The sequence below is a fragment of the Mus caroli genome, unplaced genomic scaffold (genome assembly GCF_978045245.1).
Source record: "Mus caroli unplaced genomic scaffold, Mus_caroli_1 scaffold_3, whole genome shotgun sequence".
Classification (NCBI taxonomy): Eukaryota; Metazoa; Chordata; class Mammalia; order Rodentia; family Muridae; genus Mus; species Mus caroli.
This window is the reverse complement of record NW_028227258.1, coordinates 57,426,397-57,442,315: the sequence shown is the minus strand read 5'-3', so window position 1 is coordinate 57,442,315 and position 15,919 is coordinate 57,426,397. Positions and strand designations below refer to the sequence as shown.

Sequence of the window (15,919 nt, the reverse complement as noted above, 5' to 3'; positions counted from 1 at the left end):
CCATCAGTGTGCCTCGCTTGTACTTAATAGAATTCTACAGATGTAGCCATTTATTGCCAGTCAAATTTTCAGGTTTAAAGGACTTTTGTAGCTCTGAAAGTTTCTACTTTCTTCCCCTCAGTTTTTCCCATGTTAACCAGGGGAAAGGGAGGGAAAGGTTTGTTATTGGAAGAGTCTAGAGGCCTTTCCGAAGCCAGATCCATTTTGTCTACAATGAAGAAAACCCAAAAGTCAAAGACAGTCGCAAGTATGGGAAACAAGAGAAGGGTGTTTGGTGTCCTGGCCTGCAGGAGCTGAGTGCACTGTCATGCCTTGTCATGCCTCGGCGGTACTATGTTATCAGGAGCTCCTGCTGGGTGCAGTGGCTTATGCCTGTAGCCAGTGGTCTAGAGGCTGGACGGGGATTGCAACTAGTTTGAGGCCAGTCTGGGCTTCAGAATAAAATGGGCTTCGCATACACATGTACATACATACATACAACACAACTTCTGTGAGGTTTTTGCTATGATTTTTTTCACCCACATGAGGTTAATTTCTTAATTTAAAAAAAGATTTCTTTTCTTGCATTAGACCAGGGTATCTATCTTTTCCTGCAAAGCTAATTTTCCTACAAACTAGTGAGAATGTTCACAAAGACAAACATCACATGACTTCCTTAATGTGGAAGCTAGAGGGGAAAAGGAGGGCACAAAACTAAAGTAGGAGAGCTGGGGGTGGGGTGGAGTAAGAAAGAGTAGAGGGGTGAGTGAGATCAAGTACTTTATAAGCGTGTATGAAAATGTCACAAGGAAATCCATTGTACAATGAGCATACAGGAGGAAAAATGATTTTAAAAACTTGTGGACATGACTTAAGTGAAAGTCATGGAAATCCTGAAGAGCAGCTTCTGTAGCGAGAATAAAGTGTGTGTGTGTGTGTGTGTGTGTGTGTGTGTGTGTGTACGCATGTGCACATGAGCCTGCCTGCCTGCCTGTCTGTGTATGACTGGTCCAGTTTTGATCAGCTGTACTGACAGAGCCAGGCTAAGATAGTGTCCTGCTTGTTAATCAGGGCTAGGCAGATGCAGCAGGAGGAAGGATGACCCTGCTTCAGGAAGTTTTGAATCGGTTGTTATTTATAACCAGTATGCGGTAGAGTGGGAAAGCAGGTCTCTGCTTACTGACAGGAAGAGTTTCAGCCGGCCAGTCTTCACATTTGAGGAAGCGGTTTATGGAGCTGACTGATTGAAGCTCTGCGGAAGGAAGGATGAGAAAAGTGACTGCAGATCTGAGTCAGAGGTGGCAGAGATGTGGGAAACCCAGCCAGGACAGGGTAAAGGGTGCCTATGCCTTTGGACTGAGTCCCTGTAGCAGCTTGTGTGAAAGTCTGTGTGCTAATAGGTCAGCTGAAATAAATATGTGACAGACTGATGTTACCTAGCAACAGAAGACAGGAGGCGGGAACTAGCTACCAATGTGTATGTGAATTGGTTCCTGTCTAGACTTGTAAATGCACTTCTTAATAATGGGGTCTGTTCTGATTCTGTGTTTGTTTGTTTGTTTGTTTGTTTTCGAGACAGGGTTTCTCTATGTAGCTCTGGCTGTCTTGGAACTTACCAGGCCTTGAACTCACAGAGATCCTCTGCTTCTGCCTCTTCCTCCTGAGTGCTGAGATTAAAGGTGTGCACCACTATGCCCAGCCTTATGTGTGATTTTTGTAATATTGCATTGTTGCGTGTTTTATTAAGAAACGCTTCATAGCCGGGCGTGGTGGCGCACGCCTTTAATCCCAGCACTCGGGAGGCAGAGGCAGGCGGATTTCTGAGTTCGAGGCCAGCCTGGTCTACAAAGTGAGTTCCAGGACAGCCAGGGCTACACAGAGAAACCCTGTCTCGAAAAACCAAAAAAAAAAAAAAAAAAAAAAAAAAGAAACGCTTCATAAAGAATAGATTTATGGGCAGGAGGTGTATCGAGCTCAGAGATAGAGTGCTTGTCTAGCACACATAAGGCCACATACACACAAAAAAGAATTGATTCATTACAGAATAACGTATACAGTTTGCAGGGCATTAAATACAGCAGAGTATTAAAGCTGACAGCTTAAGAAATAGCACCAGGGATGTTTTCTTAGTAGGCTTGACTTTATGGAGCTGAATTACAGGCAAGTTTTTGCAAATGCGATGTAATTTATTCAGTGCTGGGTAGGCAGTGTTCAGTGGGGTTTAAAGTAAGAAATCATAAAACTAAGTTAATATTCTTGTCTCGTTTTGATAGGATCATTCATGATACAGTTGTAGCTGTTTCCAACAAAGTTCCGTGATGAAAACTGTTATTTTTAACAAGATACCTCCAAGTTAAACATGAAAGGAAAACACTGGGATCGTTTCCGTTCTGGCAAGGCAAAGAATAGAGCGTTTTCCAGCTAACTGGTCATGGCACCTCTCTAAGAGTGACTCTCGCCATGCACCCCACCGGGAACATGGATGTTGGCTTTACACGATCTGCTGTTCAGACCTTGTCCAGGAGCCACTGCAAAAACATCAAACAGAAGATTTCCCAGTGGGAAGGAAGAGCTAACGGTGTAACCAAGACAGCTAAGTTTCACCCAAAGGACTTTGGAGTGAGGTATAACTGCCACCAAGAGAGTCCCCCTCATAAGCGTCCCACTGGTGAGGAAAGGAATGGGGCTTTACCCAGAAACACAGATGCCAAAAGCCGAGATCAAAGTGAGGATGAAGGCGAGGGTGGAGAGTGTAGAGGCTCCCATCCTTCAGAAGCTGGACTGGACTCCAGCCGGGTGTGTGCTCGGGTCAAACAAATCGAAGGCTGCCAAGCTGTTGCTGTGGATCCAGAGGCTTCCTTACCGCCAGGAAACTTCTATACCTCCCAGATACCGTGGAAAAGCGTAGAAGGACTCTCCCCAGATAAACCCTTAAATTTGGCCTTAGCACCTTGTAACTCTACAGGGAAAGAACCGGATCTCAGTGTTCTGGATAGTTCTTACGGAATAACCAAGAGCTTGGAAAATATTTATTATGAACCTGAGGGGCAGGAATGTGGCCCCTCTATAAATCCTTTGCCCAAACCCCGTAGGACATTCAGGTATTTGTCTGAATCTGATGGTGTACCATATAAAGAAAGGAACTGTGACCAAAAGTACTGTGAAAGTAGTTCCTGTGTGGCCTCTTCTCAGGATCCCGAACCAAAGAAACATGGCGGGAAGATCAGAGGGAGGTCCAAAAGGTATGGATGTGTTCCTCTTACAGCCCCTGGTTTGTAGTGCACGAGTCATTGTGCTGCTTTGCCCTTCAGTCCAAGTTTCCTTTCCCACCTTGGAATACGGGCTTCAGCTGAGCATAGAGATATTGATAGCATAGAATCAAAGTAGGAGGAGAAAGCAAAAGTGAAGAAGTATAGGTAATACTTGTGACGTCTACCACCTAAGAGCGCAGGAAGACTTTCCAAGTGGCATCTTCAAGGACCCGTAAGGTTGTGCATATCTGTATTCCCATCACCAGAAAGGCTGAAGCAGGAGGATCAGTACAATTTTGAGGCTAATCTGAGCTACATAGTGACTTACAAAACCAGCTTGGGCTCCATAGCAAGACATTGTCTTATCCCTTTGCCCAAACACCAAAAGACCTTTCTGATAAGCAGGTCCGTTCTTTGGCATCATTTAGGGCATGCTGGCCTCAGCTTCACTTTTAATTGGGGAGTAATTTGTGGGGCTGGAGAGGTGGCTAACCAGATAAGAGCACTGGATGCCCTTCAGAAGGCCCAGGTTTGATTACCAGAGCCCACATGGCAGGTCACAACCATCTGTAACTCCAGTTCCAGAGGTTCTGACACCCTCTGTGGGCATCAGGCACACGGGCATGAATGTAGGCAGAACACATACATATAAAATAAAAACAGTATTTATTATCTTGTGGGTTTTTTATTTGTTTTTTTTTTGTTGTTGTTTTTTGGGGTTTTTTGTTGTTGTTGGTTTTTTGTTTTGTTTTTGTTTTTTGACAAGGTTTCTCTGTGTAGCTTTGGCTGTCCTGGAATTTGATCTGTATACGTGGCTGGCCCCAAACTCACAGAGATCCACTTGCCTCTGCCTCCTTAGTGGGATTAAAGGCGTGTATCACCACCAGCCATCTTCATAATTTTACACACGTCTTTTCAATTTCTGTCTTATCATTTTGAGATCAAAGTTTTTGAAGGTGTAACTTTAAAATATATCTTCTTTCTTAAGGAAATCCTTTGAATTTGAAGATATCCAGCACTTTCGGAACTCACGGAAGATCCATGAAGAACTTGGAAGAAATGCTGGCTCAGCACTTTATTACACACAGTCCGAGGATAATATCTATGAGGACATTTTATGTAGGTGTTCATGCTTTGGAGTTAATGTAATGCATGTTCGGGGGTGCTCATCATTGTACGGGGTCTCTTATAATCAAACATATCTGGTTTTAACTTTGTTTTTCTAATTTGGAAACACGTGGCATATGCATTTTTTCATCGTGAGTGAGATTGACAGAGGATGTCATTACAGGTGACTCAGTTGGAAAGTAAATGCTGCAGTGTAGTGTTTTCAGAGTCCTTTAGCGTGGATGAGCACTGGAGTGATATGTCAGTTTGAAATGGCACTGGTCTAACAACCTTACCCCCCATGAGAATGAAGAAGAAGAAGAAGGAAAGCATTTTATATTCCTCTAATCAGTGTTGCTATGATTTCTAAAGATCCAGCCAAGGAAAATCCCTATGAAGATATCCCAGTGCATTCGTTCCCCGTTTGGAGATCCCCTTCAGCGTGGAGGCTGCCACCTGCTAAGAGCGCCTTCCGAACACCCAAGGTATAAGCAGAGGCTTCACCGAAGAGCACATAGATGCTTGTGTATGGTCGTATAGAAGGTTCTGGTGGTTTAGCTGGGGCCCAAACTAAGAGGCACTGAATATAGATTTTATTGTCAGTGGGGGTGTTTTCTTTTGTTTTGTTTTGAAGATGCTATACTGGTTTCTTTTAAAAATTGCTTTGCTATTGGTTGGGTAATCTTAGTATTAAAAAAAAAAAAAAAGAAAACAACTTAAGATGAGTAAGATTAGGCCAGAGATCTTTAAACTGTTCTATTTGCAACCCCTTTTCACTCAAGGGGGGATTGAGACAGGTCTCACTATGTAAACCCCTGATGGTCTAGAACTCACTTTGTAGACCAGGGTGGCCTTGAACTCACAGAGATCGGCCTGTCTCTGTCTCCAGAGTACTGGGGTACTGGGATTAAAGTTTTGTGCCATCATGCCCATCCACCCAAGAAATTTTTACATGACCACAGATATATAGGTATGTAATTGGTATACAAATTAAACCTTTGCAGACAATAAATCATAAATATATTTTACAATATATACATATATACATTTATAATTTTGTTATTTATTAAAGACAAAAGCAAATATGCACACTAATGAAATAGGTGTGCTTATTTTTACATAAAAAATTGATTCCTGGCTGGACGTGTGGTAGGTGGATCTTTGTGCGTTTGAGGCCAGCCTGGCCTACATAGTGAGCTCCAGACCTGCCAGTGCTACATAGTGAGACCCTATCTTAACCTTGCTTCTATTTCAACCTCTGAAAAAAGGATGAAATCTTTACCGCATATTTGGTGCTGTAATACAGAATGATAGAAGTTTGTGGCTATTTCAGAAATTGGAAATTCTCTCCTAATCTAAAGCCAACATTTATCACACGATCTTTAAATTTTTTGTTATAGATATGGGTGTTTATCACTTGCCCATGGGTATGTGCACACCAATGCAGTACCCTTGGATGACAGCAGGATCTGAAGGTACAGACTGTTGAGAGTTCCCCAACATGGGGGCTGGGAACTGAACTCAGGTTCTCTTAACATCACTAAGCACTCCTAACCACCGAGGCATTTCTCCAGTCCCATCATTTAATGATTTTTTTTTCTTTTTAATGAAATGCAAGTTGTTGGCTCAAATAGGAATTTTAATATCAAATATTCTAACACAATACAATTCAGCAACGACACGCACTAAGACACAAAAGCAGGAATGTATTAAAGTCTTTGCTTTCTGTAATTAAACCATCTTGTTTGCAAAGACAGAAAGAACACTGAGCGTGTAAAATGAGAACATTACAGTTTCTAACATGCAGGAGTCTCTAGTCTGAGCCAGCTGTGTGCTGGTGTTGTGTAAAATGACATCACGCACAGTGCAAAGGGCACGTGCTGTGTGCTCCCAGCCAAGGCTGCCGTGAAGCCCCCACGCAGCACAGGTGAGCACTGCCCAAACCACCCCAGACTCTTCGTGGCCTGGGTTTAAATTCATTTTGTTTGTTCAGAAACCTTTTACTGTTACTGATTTTCTTAATGGCTTCTCCCATTCAGTCACACTATTGTCACAACCTATGGCTGCAGACAGGCCAGGCACTTTTCAGTCCTCTGCAGTTCCCAGTGCTCAGCCCGGGCCTCAGTTATTCAATCACTCCCTGAAACTCAGACCCATAGCTGGAGGCGGTCAAGGTGATGAGCTATTCTCCCTTGAGAATTTGATCAGAGCACAGGGTAGAATTTTGGATTAGAAAACAAACTACAGTCGGGCGTGGTGGCGCACGCCTTTAATCCCAGCACTCGGGAGGCAGAGGCAGGCGGATTTCTAAGTTCGAGGCCAGCCTGGTCTACAAAGTGAGTTCCAGGACAGCCAGGGCTACACAGAGAAACCCTGTCTTGAAAAACCAAAAAAAAAAAGAAAAAAAAAAAAAGAAAAAAAATTACATTACTGGGATGAGAAGGAATTGCAGAATCCCCATTTGGGATGAGTTTAAAGGAAAGATAAGCATTTATTTTCCGGGGGAGCGTTGGCTTTGTTTGGAAGCAGAGACATTTCCTAGAGATCTTATTTGACCAGTGTGTCTCCTGTTTTAGCTTCCTCCCAAACCCCAGTTCCTTCAGCGGAAGACTATGGAACTGAAGAACTCGCAAGCATATTTTCGATCAAAGATCACGAAGGATACTACTTTGCCTGTCACCCTAACGGAATGGAAACTGTTCCGAGCTGGAGAGGTGGCTAACAGGAAGAAGAGAAATCTCCCACCGGTGAGGAGACCAGCACACTCAGTCTTCAGATTCTAATAAAGTTGAATAAACTTTAGGATGAACTGAATATTAGGTTAGAACTTACTGTTGGAATCAGACTTGGGAAGGCCTCTATTGTCTTGGCAATGGCTGGAATCAGCTACCGATCTCATGTGAACTCCAGACTCTCTAACAACAGGAGAGTGTTTATATGTCAGTTCCTTTATGTACCAGAGCAAGGGCAGCCTTGTGCCAGGCTTTACAGGTTTCAGTAATGATGAAGTATGTGTCTTTTATTAGGATTACAATGTCTACTCAGAGGTGGAAAAAAGAAACCAGACTGTTGTTTGGTTCTAGAGACTATCAAAAACCGTATGAAGTAAATGACATTGCCTTCAAGGGAGGGGAAAGGCAGTAAGTGCCCCTCTGCCATCTTGACTGGAACTGTTACAAGGCAGAATATTTTAATGAGATTACTCGTCGCCATAGCTTCTTTTAGGAGAGACTCTTTGAGGTTACATGAAGATATTTTCAGGATTGGCACACTACAGTAGCAGATATATATGTAGTGAAGTCAGGTGGTTGAGGTGATTTTCCTTCCATAACGCCAGGAGAATTAGGTCATTTATTCATTTAGCACACACATTTTGTACCTGACTTTAACATAAACAAAAGTCGAACCTGTTTCTTGGGTTAGTGACTATGAACAGATCGATCGGTTCCTTGGTAACTCTGTGTTTCATAGTCATTTAGTCCGTCTGTTTTCTGCTCTTGCTCTCGGGCAGGCATCCTGCAGGAGCCGTCTCCTCAGGAAGGTGGGTCTGGCACACACTGAGACCTCCATGAGACTCTAGCGGATCATGTGGTCGTAAAACAAGATGCAGACTCTTAAGGGATTCTGCTTAAGATTTCTGACCTTGAAATGGCATTAGCAACTGTTTCAGAGGATTGTGGGCAGTAGGGTTAAAGGAGACAGAAGAGAGCCGGCGTGTTGTCCCACTTGGGTGAGGCCCTGGGCTTAGTCCTCCCTGTCACAGAGGACAAACAAGAGAGCCCTGAGGAAACTCCGGGTGCTGCCGATGCTTCTTCCAGTGGGTGCTGTTCTATGCATTGCTGAGGCTGGTGTGAGTGATGCCAGCAACAACAGGTCATGGGGTCACTCTTTCAGCTCTTCCTTTTCTTAAGAAAGAAAGAAAGAAAGAAAGAAAGAAAGAAAGAAAGAAAGAAAGAAAGAAAGAAAGAAAGAAAGAAAGAAGGGGAAAGGAAAGGAAAGGAAGGAAGGAAGGAAGGAAGGAAGGAAGGAAGGAAGGAAGGAAGGAAGGAAGGAAGGAGAATGAGATAGGTCTCATGTATTACAGGCTAGTCTCCAAGTCACTTTGAAGATGAGGGTTTTTGTTGTTGTTTTTGTTGTTCTTTTGAAACAGCTTCTCTGTGTAGCCCTGGTTGTCCTGGAACTTGTTCTGTAGACCAAGCTGGCTTCAAACTCACAGATCCAGCTGCCTCCCCCTCCGCCTTCGCCTCCTGAGTGCTAGGACTGAAGGCATGCACCACCCTGCCCTGCTAAAAGCAGGATGTCCACGGCATACATACATTTAAAAATAATGAAAACAAAATCTTATAAAAGTATCTTAAGTTCTTTTAGAATGTCCCATATGCAATACAAATTTTGTTGTTTGAACATCTTCAGAAACATTCCGTAAGAAAAGCAGTTTTCATTTATGTCCTCTTTGACGGCTCCAGCCGTTCCTGGCGGGGAAGTTGCTTTCAGAGCTCGTCCATATGCCTGCTCCCCACCCTTCCTTCCGTTCTCTGCTCTGGAAGCCTGTGTGCGACTGCTCGTGGCTTCCCTGACGCTGTCCTGTTTGTGGCTGTCACGTAAAGCAGCTGCTTCTGTTGTTTCTTAGAGCATTCTGCAGTGTTTGCTGCAGCTGCAAAGTAAGCATGGGTGCCTACTCCTGCCTCATAACTGGGACTCTAGGTTGCGACTTGCTCTGCTAGTCCCAGAGCAGTAGTTTCCTTCAAAATATGTGAGCGTACTTTTTATTCTACTTTGCAAATCCACTTAATATTTATGCTATCATGGGAGTTTCTGCACCTAAAACTCGTTTGCTCCCAAAGGTCTCTCTATAGTCCATAAAGCACCTTTCTCTTTTGGATTCTCTCTCCTGCTTGAGAGTGAGGAACACTGGCAGTGTTTTACTTGAATGGCAGCTACAGAAATCCTGTAAGAGAACAAACTCATCCACAGACATGGCGAAGGTCTGCGCGTGCTCCTCCATGCTTTGGCTATAGTGGACTGACTGGCTTGCCTGCAGGATCAGACATGGACAAAGCACAAGCGAGCGAGGGCTCTCCTCAACAGTCTGTTGACTTGTCCAGAGGTGGGCTTAACAGCTCTCTGGCAGTGTGTTCCCTCAAGATGAATACTTAAGCTTGGAACCTTAGGAAAAAAGAGAAGTAGGCACAGAGAAGTTAATCAGCCCGTGTTTTATACAGCTCTTCTCCTTTTTCTGTTTCTCCTCAGCCTGTATCTCTGAGTGTCTGATGTCTCTTTTATACATAGCTCTTCCCCAGCGTTAGGGAAGAAGTCTGAGTATTACTTACTAAATAGAAACAGTGGTGAAGCAAGTTGAAAATAAATGATCTGGTTGCAGTTGCTCGAGGTGCAGCTTGATGAGTGGAGCGGTGGAAACGTGTGGAGTAATTTGAATTTCCCACTTTTATGACAGCTCTAAAATTAGTTGCAGCGTTTGTCCCCACACTGGCAGAGTGCGCTCCTTTTGACAAAAGCTCCATGAGAGAGATTATCTCTTCTTGGGAGAAACTCGTGAGAGCAGAACTAGCCAAGCCCCACCCTGCAGTGGGTGACGTTCCCCTTCCTGTTCTCAGCAAGTGAAAACTTGAGCCCTCTTAATCACGGTAGGGAGTGCAGTAGCCGCATTCCCTGCAGGTTGTGGCACGGAGTGACACACAATCTCTCCCCAAGAAGCTGCACTGGGTTCATCTGAAAGGGCGGGGGTCCTCTGCAATTTTCTTTCCTAGGTTGTAGACATTAGTATGAGAACACACATCATCTAATGATACCATTGTAATCCAAAATTGAAAAATGTGGAGGTATTTTTTGTTTGTTTATTTGTTTGTTTTGGTTTTTTGAGACAGAGTTTAGCTGTGTAGCCCTGGCTGTCCTGGAACTCACTCTGTAGACCAGGCTGGCCTCGAACTCAGAAATCCACCTGTCTCTGCCTCTGCCTCCCAAGTGCTGGGATTAAAGGCGTGCACCACCACTGCCCAGCAACGCGAAGGTTTTTATTACTCAGTGACTCTTTCCTCTAAAGGAGAATTTAGTGTGTTAGTGCCAGTCATGCAGATGCCACAGTGCCTTGGTGGTGGTGACTTTAACTTGTACTTTTCTTGCCTTTTTTTTTAACAGCTTGTTTTGAAAATAAATGATACATTTGAATCTAAGAGAGGGAAGAAGAGGGTAAAGTTACAGCCTTACACTGGAAAAGAAGCCCCCTCCTCAAAAGGTAAGCATGGTCTGTGCTTTCAGTTTGTCACTGTCAGTGTGTTAACCCCCTACTGCTGTGACCAGCGTATCCTCTAGGAACAATTAGTGATGGGAAGATTTCTTTAGGCTCATGGTTTCAGTCCTTTCAGCTCGTGGTGGCAGGAGCTTGTGCAGACTAGGAGGACGACGCCAGGGGTGGGGTTATAGCCTGCGGCTGTCCGTTAGGCCCCTCCTGCTAAAGCTCTCCAGAACCTTGCCAGCAGCTGCAGAACAAGCATTCAGATCATGAGCCTCTGGGGACATTTTGGATTGAAACCCTAACAGCACATGAAGGGAGCATTGTTACACGACTCAGCGTTTGATTAGACAGAGTTCTAGTTGGCCCAGCACTCCCCATGTATCCCAGGCTGGCCCTGAGCCATGTATCCCAGGCTGGCCCTGAGCCATGTATCCCAGGCTGGCCCTGAGCTTGGGGTGAGCCTTCCGCTTGAGGCTTCCAGCAACAGTCATCACACTCAAACCAAGTGCTTCCCAGGCCATTTTCAATTCCTTCTTACTGAGTTCAAAGTAAAAACATTATGTGAATAAATAAGTAAAACAGTTATAAGCAATGAGTCTACATTTCTTAGAGTAATGATTTTGTCATTCCACTTTGATCTCTTGTTTGTTCCTCTTTTGAGATAGGATCGTGATCTGTAGCCCAGGCTGGTCAGGAGCTTGGAGTCCTTCTTTCTGCCTCGGGGTCTCAGGTGCTGCAGTACAGCCATACACCAGCATGGTCAGCAGACATGCAGTACCCAACTGAATGATTGCCATTCAAACTAATAACAGTCTAAACTTGGTAACTTCAGCATTGTAAACTTGGTAATCTACAGCATTCTAAGTAGATTATCTTTTTATGCTTATGAGATTTTAGTAAAATTTGACTCTTCAGATAAATTTCATGTGTTAAGATGTAGCTCTGAGTTGGCCACATTGTCCTTAAACCGAGGCTTGAACAGCCAATCTTGCATGTGGCCTCTAGGACTTCAGGTACACCATACCTGCTGAAGACAAGGTCCTGAGGAATCAGATTTGGCTTTTTAAAAAAATTATATCATTGGAAAAAAGTTTCTTCAGTAGCTTAAATTGCTAACTTCTAGCACCAAGACCCAAACCAAACAGAGTGACAGTCCCTAGACCTCCATGGAACCTGGAGAAAGTTAGCATTCATTCCCCCAGCTTCTGTGTGGGGAGCTCCTGACTCTCAGCAGAGCGCACTGCTCTGGCTTTCATTTCTCATGCTTTTGTCTGTATGTCAGCACTGCCTGATGGACCTGGAAAATTGTGTGTGCCCACTCTGCACTTAAGCGGTGCGGTCACCTCCAACCTGGACATTTCTTAACTTCCAGTCTCGGTTACAAAACGACACTGCCTTTCTTCAACTCTGTTATAATTGCATGTGTTGAAATCAAAAGAGAGACAGCCCAGGGCTTTTCCTACCCCTGTAGGTTCTCAGTGCCTCATTCTCTGGCCCTGTAACACACACCCCGATGGCTGCAACTCAGCAAGCCTTTAAGCGACCTTTGACAAGACCTCTGGCACTTGAGTTGCACTTTCTTCCCTTTTGGCTTTCTTTCTATAAACTTCACAAGCTCACAAGAATACTCAATTCTAAGGATAATACTTCTTTGTAAAGATTTTATTTTTAAGCTGGACATGGTAAGGTATGCCTTTTATCCCAGGCAGAGGCAGGTAGATCTCTGTGAATTTGAGGCCAGCCTGGCCTACTTAATGAGTTCCAGGGCAGTCAGGGCTACAGTGAGACCCTGTCTCAAATCAACAAAACCGACTTTATTTTTAGTTATGCGCCTGTATGTGTGGCACATATGTTTCGGATTCCCAAAGAGACTGAAGTGGTGTAAGCGCCGTGGAGCTAGAGGTGCAGGCGGTCGTCAGTCACCTGACGTGGGTGCTTGGAACCAAACTCAGAGTCTTTAGAAGAGCAGGAAGCGCTCATAACCACCTCGCCATCGCTTTAGCCCCTGATGACTTCTTTCTGTTTAAGTCATTTTACATTAGTCAGACTTATTCTGTGCTTTTCTTTTTAAAAGACTTAGTTCATATACTCAAAACCCTTTCAGTATGAGTACAGAGACCCCGGAGTTCTACTTCACTTCACGGTGTAGAAATGGAGGTCACTGTGGCTGGCTGAGCTGCTCATTCTGCCCCCAGAACCTCCATCTTTAAAAATCTAAGTGGTAGACATTTTTGATGTGTCTAACATACTTAACCTATGGAGATAAACTGTCTGTAAATACACACACTCTCAAATAATATTGCAGTGCTCATTCTTGTACTTCTTTAGTGTGTTGTATTTGTAAACTAAGTTCCTTGTAGTAGGCTCACTTGACCAAATAGTCACTTGACTATTTGGACTTAAAACTATTCTAGCAGATGAGCACAGCTTACCCTTGTAATTCTAGTACTTGGGAGACTGAGGCAGGAGGATTATGCAAACTCAGGGCCACCCTGAGTTACCTAGTGAGTTCCAGGACAGCCTGAGCTACAGAGACTCTGTCTTAAAAAACTAAAATAAAACATTTTTATAGCTGTTGTCCCACAAATGGCTGGTAATAGCCTGTTTCTACAAACAACATGAATATACTTTTCCATAGTTTTCATCAAGTTGATTAATGAAACAATTTTTAAGGTTAAAATGTATTATCTTATTTTTTGCTTTAATTTATTTATTTTCATTATGAACTTGGGAAAGTTTTCACATTTATCAATAATTTATAAATCTCTTTTGTGAATTGCCTATTCATAGCCATTTACCATTTTTTTCTGGCATGTGATCTTTTTCTTATGTGTGTGTATGTACACATGTACATGTTTGTAGTGTGTGTGTGTGTGTGTGTGTGTGTGTGTGTGTGTGTGAACATTCGTGCACATATATGTGGAGTTCAGAGGCCAGTCTTAGCTGGTCCAGCCTACCTTGTTTTTCAAGACAGTTTCTGACTGTCCTAGCACTCACTGAGTAAGCTGTGCTGTCTGGCTAGTGAGTCCCTTTAGTGGGATTATAAGCACATACCACTGTAGCTGGCTTTTGATATGGATTCTGGGGAGGAGACCCAGGTCCCCCTCATGTTTGTGCTGTAAGAACTTGATGAATTGAGCTATTTTCCTAGACCACGTGCGCTTCTCCCATATGATTTGTAGTAGCTATTTGAATATTAGGAAACTTAGTTTTGAGCCAAATAGGGTGGCAAGCTTTTAATCCCAGCACTTGGAAGGCAGAGGCAGGCGGATCTCTGTGAGTTTGAGGCCAGAATGGTCTACATAGTGAACAAAGATACCTTGGCTCAAAAAAACAGAAGAAGAAAGGAATTTAGCTTTAAGCTGCTGAGCATGGTGGCCCGTGTCTGCAATCCCAGCATTTGGAAGGCTGAGTGAGGCAGGAGGAGTACCCCAAGTTTGAGTCTAGGCTGTGCTATATAATGAAGTTCCATGTTTGCCTGGGCTATTAGAGAATGAGAACCTGTCTTTAAAAGCACAAAAAATAGAAAGACGTTTTTTGTGTCTTCAGTAAACAGACTTCTTTTCCCAATTTATTTTTCATCTTTTTAATTTAAAACAACTCTTTTTTAATTAGGTATTTATTTCATTTACATTTCCAATGCTATCCCAAAAGTCCCCCCCCCACGCTCCCCCACGCACTCCCCCAACCACCCACTCCCACTTCTTGGCCCTGGCGTTCCCCTGTACTGAGGCATATAAAATTTGCACGACCAGTGGGCCTCTCTTTCCACTGATGGCCAACTAGGCCATCTTCTGCAACATATGCAGCTAGAGACACGAGCTCTGGGGGTACTGGTTAGTTCATATTGTTGTTCCACCTATAGGGTTGCAGATCCCTTTAGTTTCTTGGTTACTTGCTCTAGCTCCTCCATTGGGGGCCCTCTTTTTTTTATTTTTTAATTAGATAGAAATTTTCATTTTTTTCTCTCTTGCTTTTGAAGCAGGTCATGTAGGCCAGGTTATCTGAAAAACCCACTTTGTATACATGAAGCTGGCATTAAACCCCTGATCCTCTGTGTCAGCCTCTCATGAACTAGGTTACAGGTGTGGCCACCAGGCCTGACTGAATTTCAAAATGTTATATAATCAAATTTATACGTGTTTTAAATTTACAAATATTAGGCTATGATTTTCTTGATACATTTAAAGATTTTTCTTTTGCAGTTTCTAGTTTGATTAATTTTTTTAGACTTAATCTAGAATTTTCTAAAAAGACTGAATTATATCTTATTTATTCATTGCGTTGTGGGTGGTGGTGCATTGGTGCTGTCGTGTGGATTTGGACGTTAGAGGACAATTGAGAGCAAACAGTGATCCATATGGTCCTGGGATTTAGCTCACCAGCCTTTTTCTTTTTTTGAGAAAGAGCCTCACTATACATAAGGAAGAGTTCCTTGCCTGGCCTGGAATTCTGTGTAGACCAGGTTGACCTGGAATTCACCGAGATTTACCTGCCTGTCTCCCAGGTGCTGGGATCAGGGCATGAACCTTCGTACCCAGTGAAGTGTTTTAATTGACTTACTTAAAATCCCATTTGCGGATCTGTCTACACACACTCTACAGAAGGGCAGTGCTCTTCCTGAGTCCCTTGCCATTTTTTAAAATATTTTTTTATTTGTTATCTTTTGGCAAATTATATTTTTAGAATTATGGTATAGAATACTTCATTGGTAGCCAGGGTGCAAAGCCCATACGTTCAATGGTTTGTGTACACACACACACACACACACACACACACACCAACACTCCCTTGTGAAGAGTGTAGCCCCTGTCTTCAGAGTTGACAAGCTTGAGGTTGGGGGGTGGGGGTCACTGTGGTAAGCAGGTGGTGGAGTTGTCATCAGCCCTCTCCTTCCCAGGCTGTGAACCAGGCCTCTGTGTAGCTCTCCTGTGTGCCACCCACCTGTCAGTAGCCAGCCAGGCAGCTTCCCTGGGTCACAGTGCTTCTGTTTAGGCCTCCCTTTGGTCGCAGCTTACTGCATCATACAGAACCTGCTCCATTCCCTCACTTCATGTCAAGACAAACCTGTCGGTCCCAAATCACCCCAGTACACTGTCAAAGTATGGGAAGAGAGAGTTGCGGTCACGGAACTCTCATTTATGTTGTGTTATAACTGCTGTATTTTGACCTAAGTTACTAATATCTTACTATGTTTAATTTATAAATAATCTCACACACTCACACTTAGAGCAAACATGGAATCTTCATCTTGTATGTAGGATTCAGTGCTGTGTTTCAGATCCTGCAGGGCTGTTCTTTTTCAACAGCTCTGCTAATTTGACCTTTG

The 15,919-nt window shown here is 43.6% G+C and overlaps 1 protein-coding gene across 1 annotated transcript in view; it reads left to right on the top strand.

Moving 5' to 3' along the window:
* Dennd2c (DENN domain containing 2C) overlaps positions 1-15,919 on the top strand; it is a 69,446-nt gene that overhangs the window by 28,162 nt on the left and 25,365 nt on the right. Inside the window, exons 2-6 of the mRNA XM_021158857.3 lie at positions 2,253-3,221; positions 4,219-4,349; positions 4,710-4,822; positions 6,914-7,084; positions 10,494-10,590. Of these exons, the coding sequence (XP_021014516.1) occupies positions 2,440-3,221; positions 4,219-4,349; positions 4,710-4,822; positions 6,914-7,084; positions 10,494-10,590 (1,294 nt within the window). The 5' untranslated portion in view covers positions 2,253-2,439. The remainder of the gene's footprint in view (positions 1-2,252; positions 3,222-4,218; positions 4,350-4,709; positions 4,823-6,913; positions 7,085-10,493; positions 10,591-15,919) is intronic.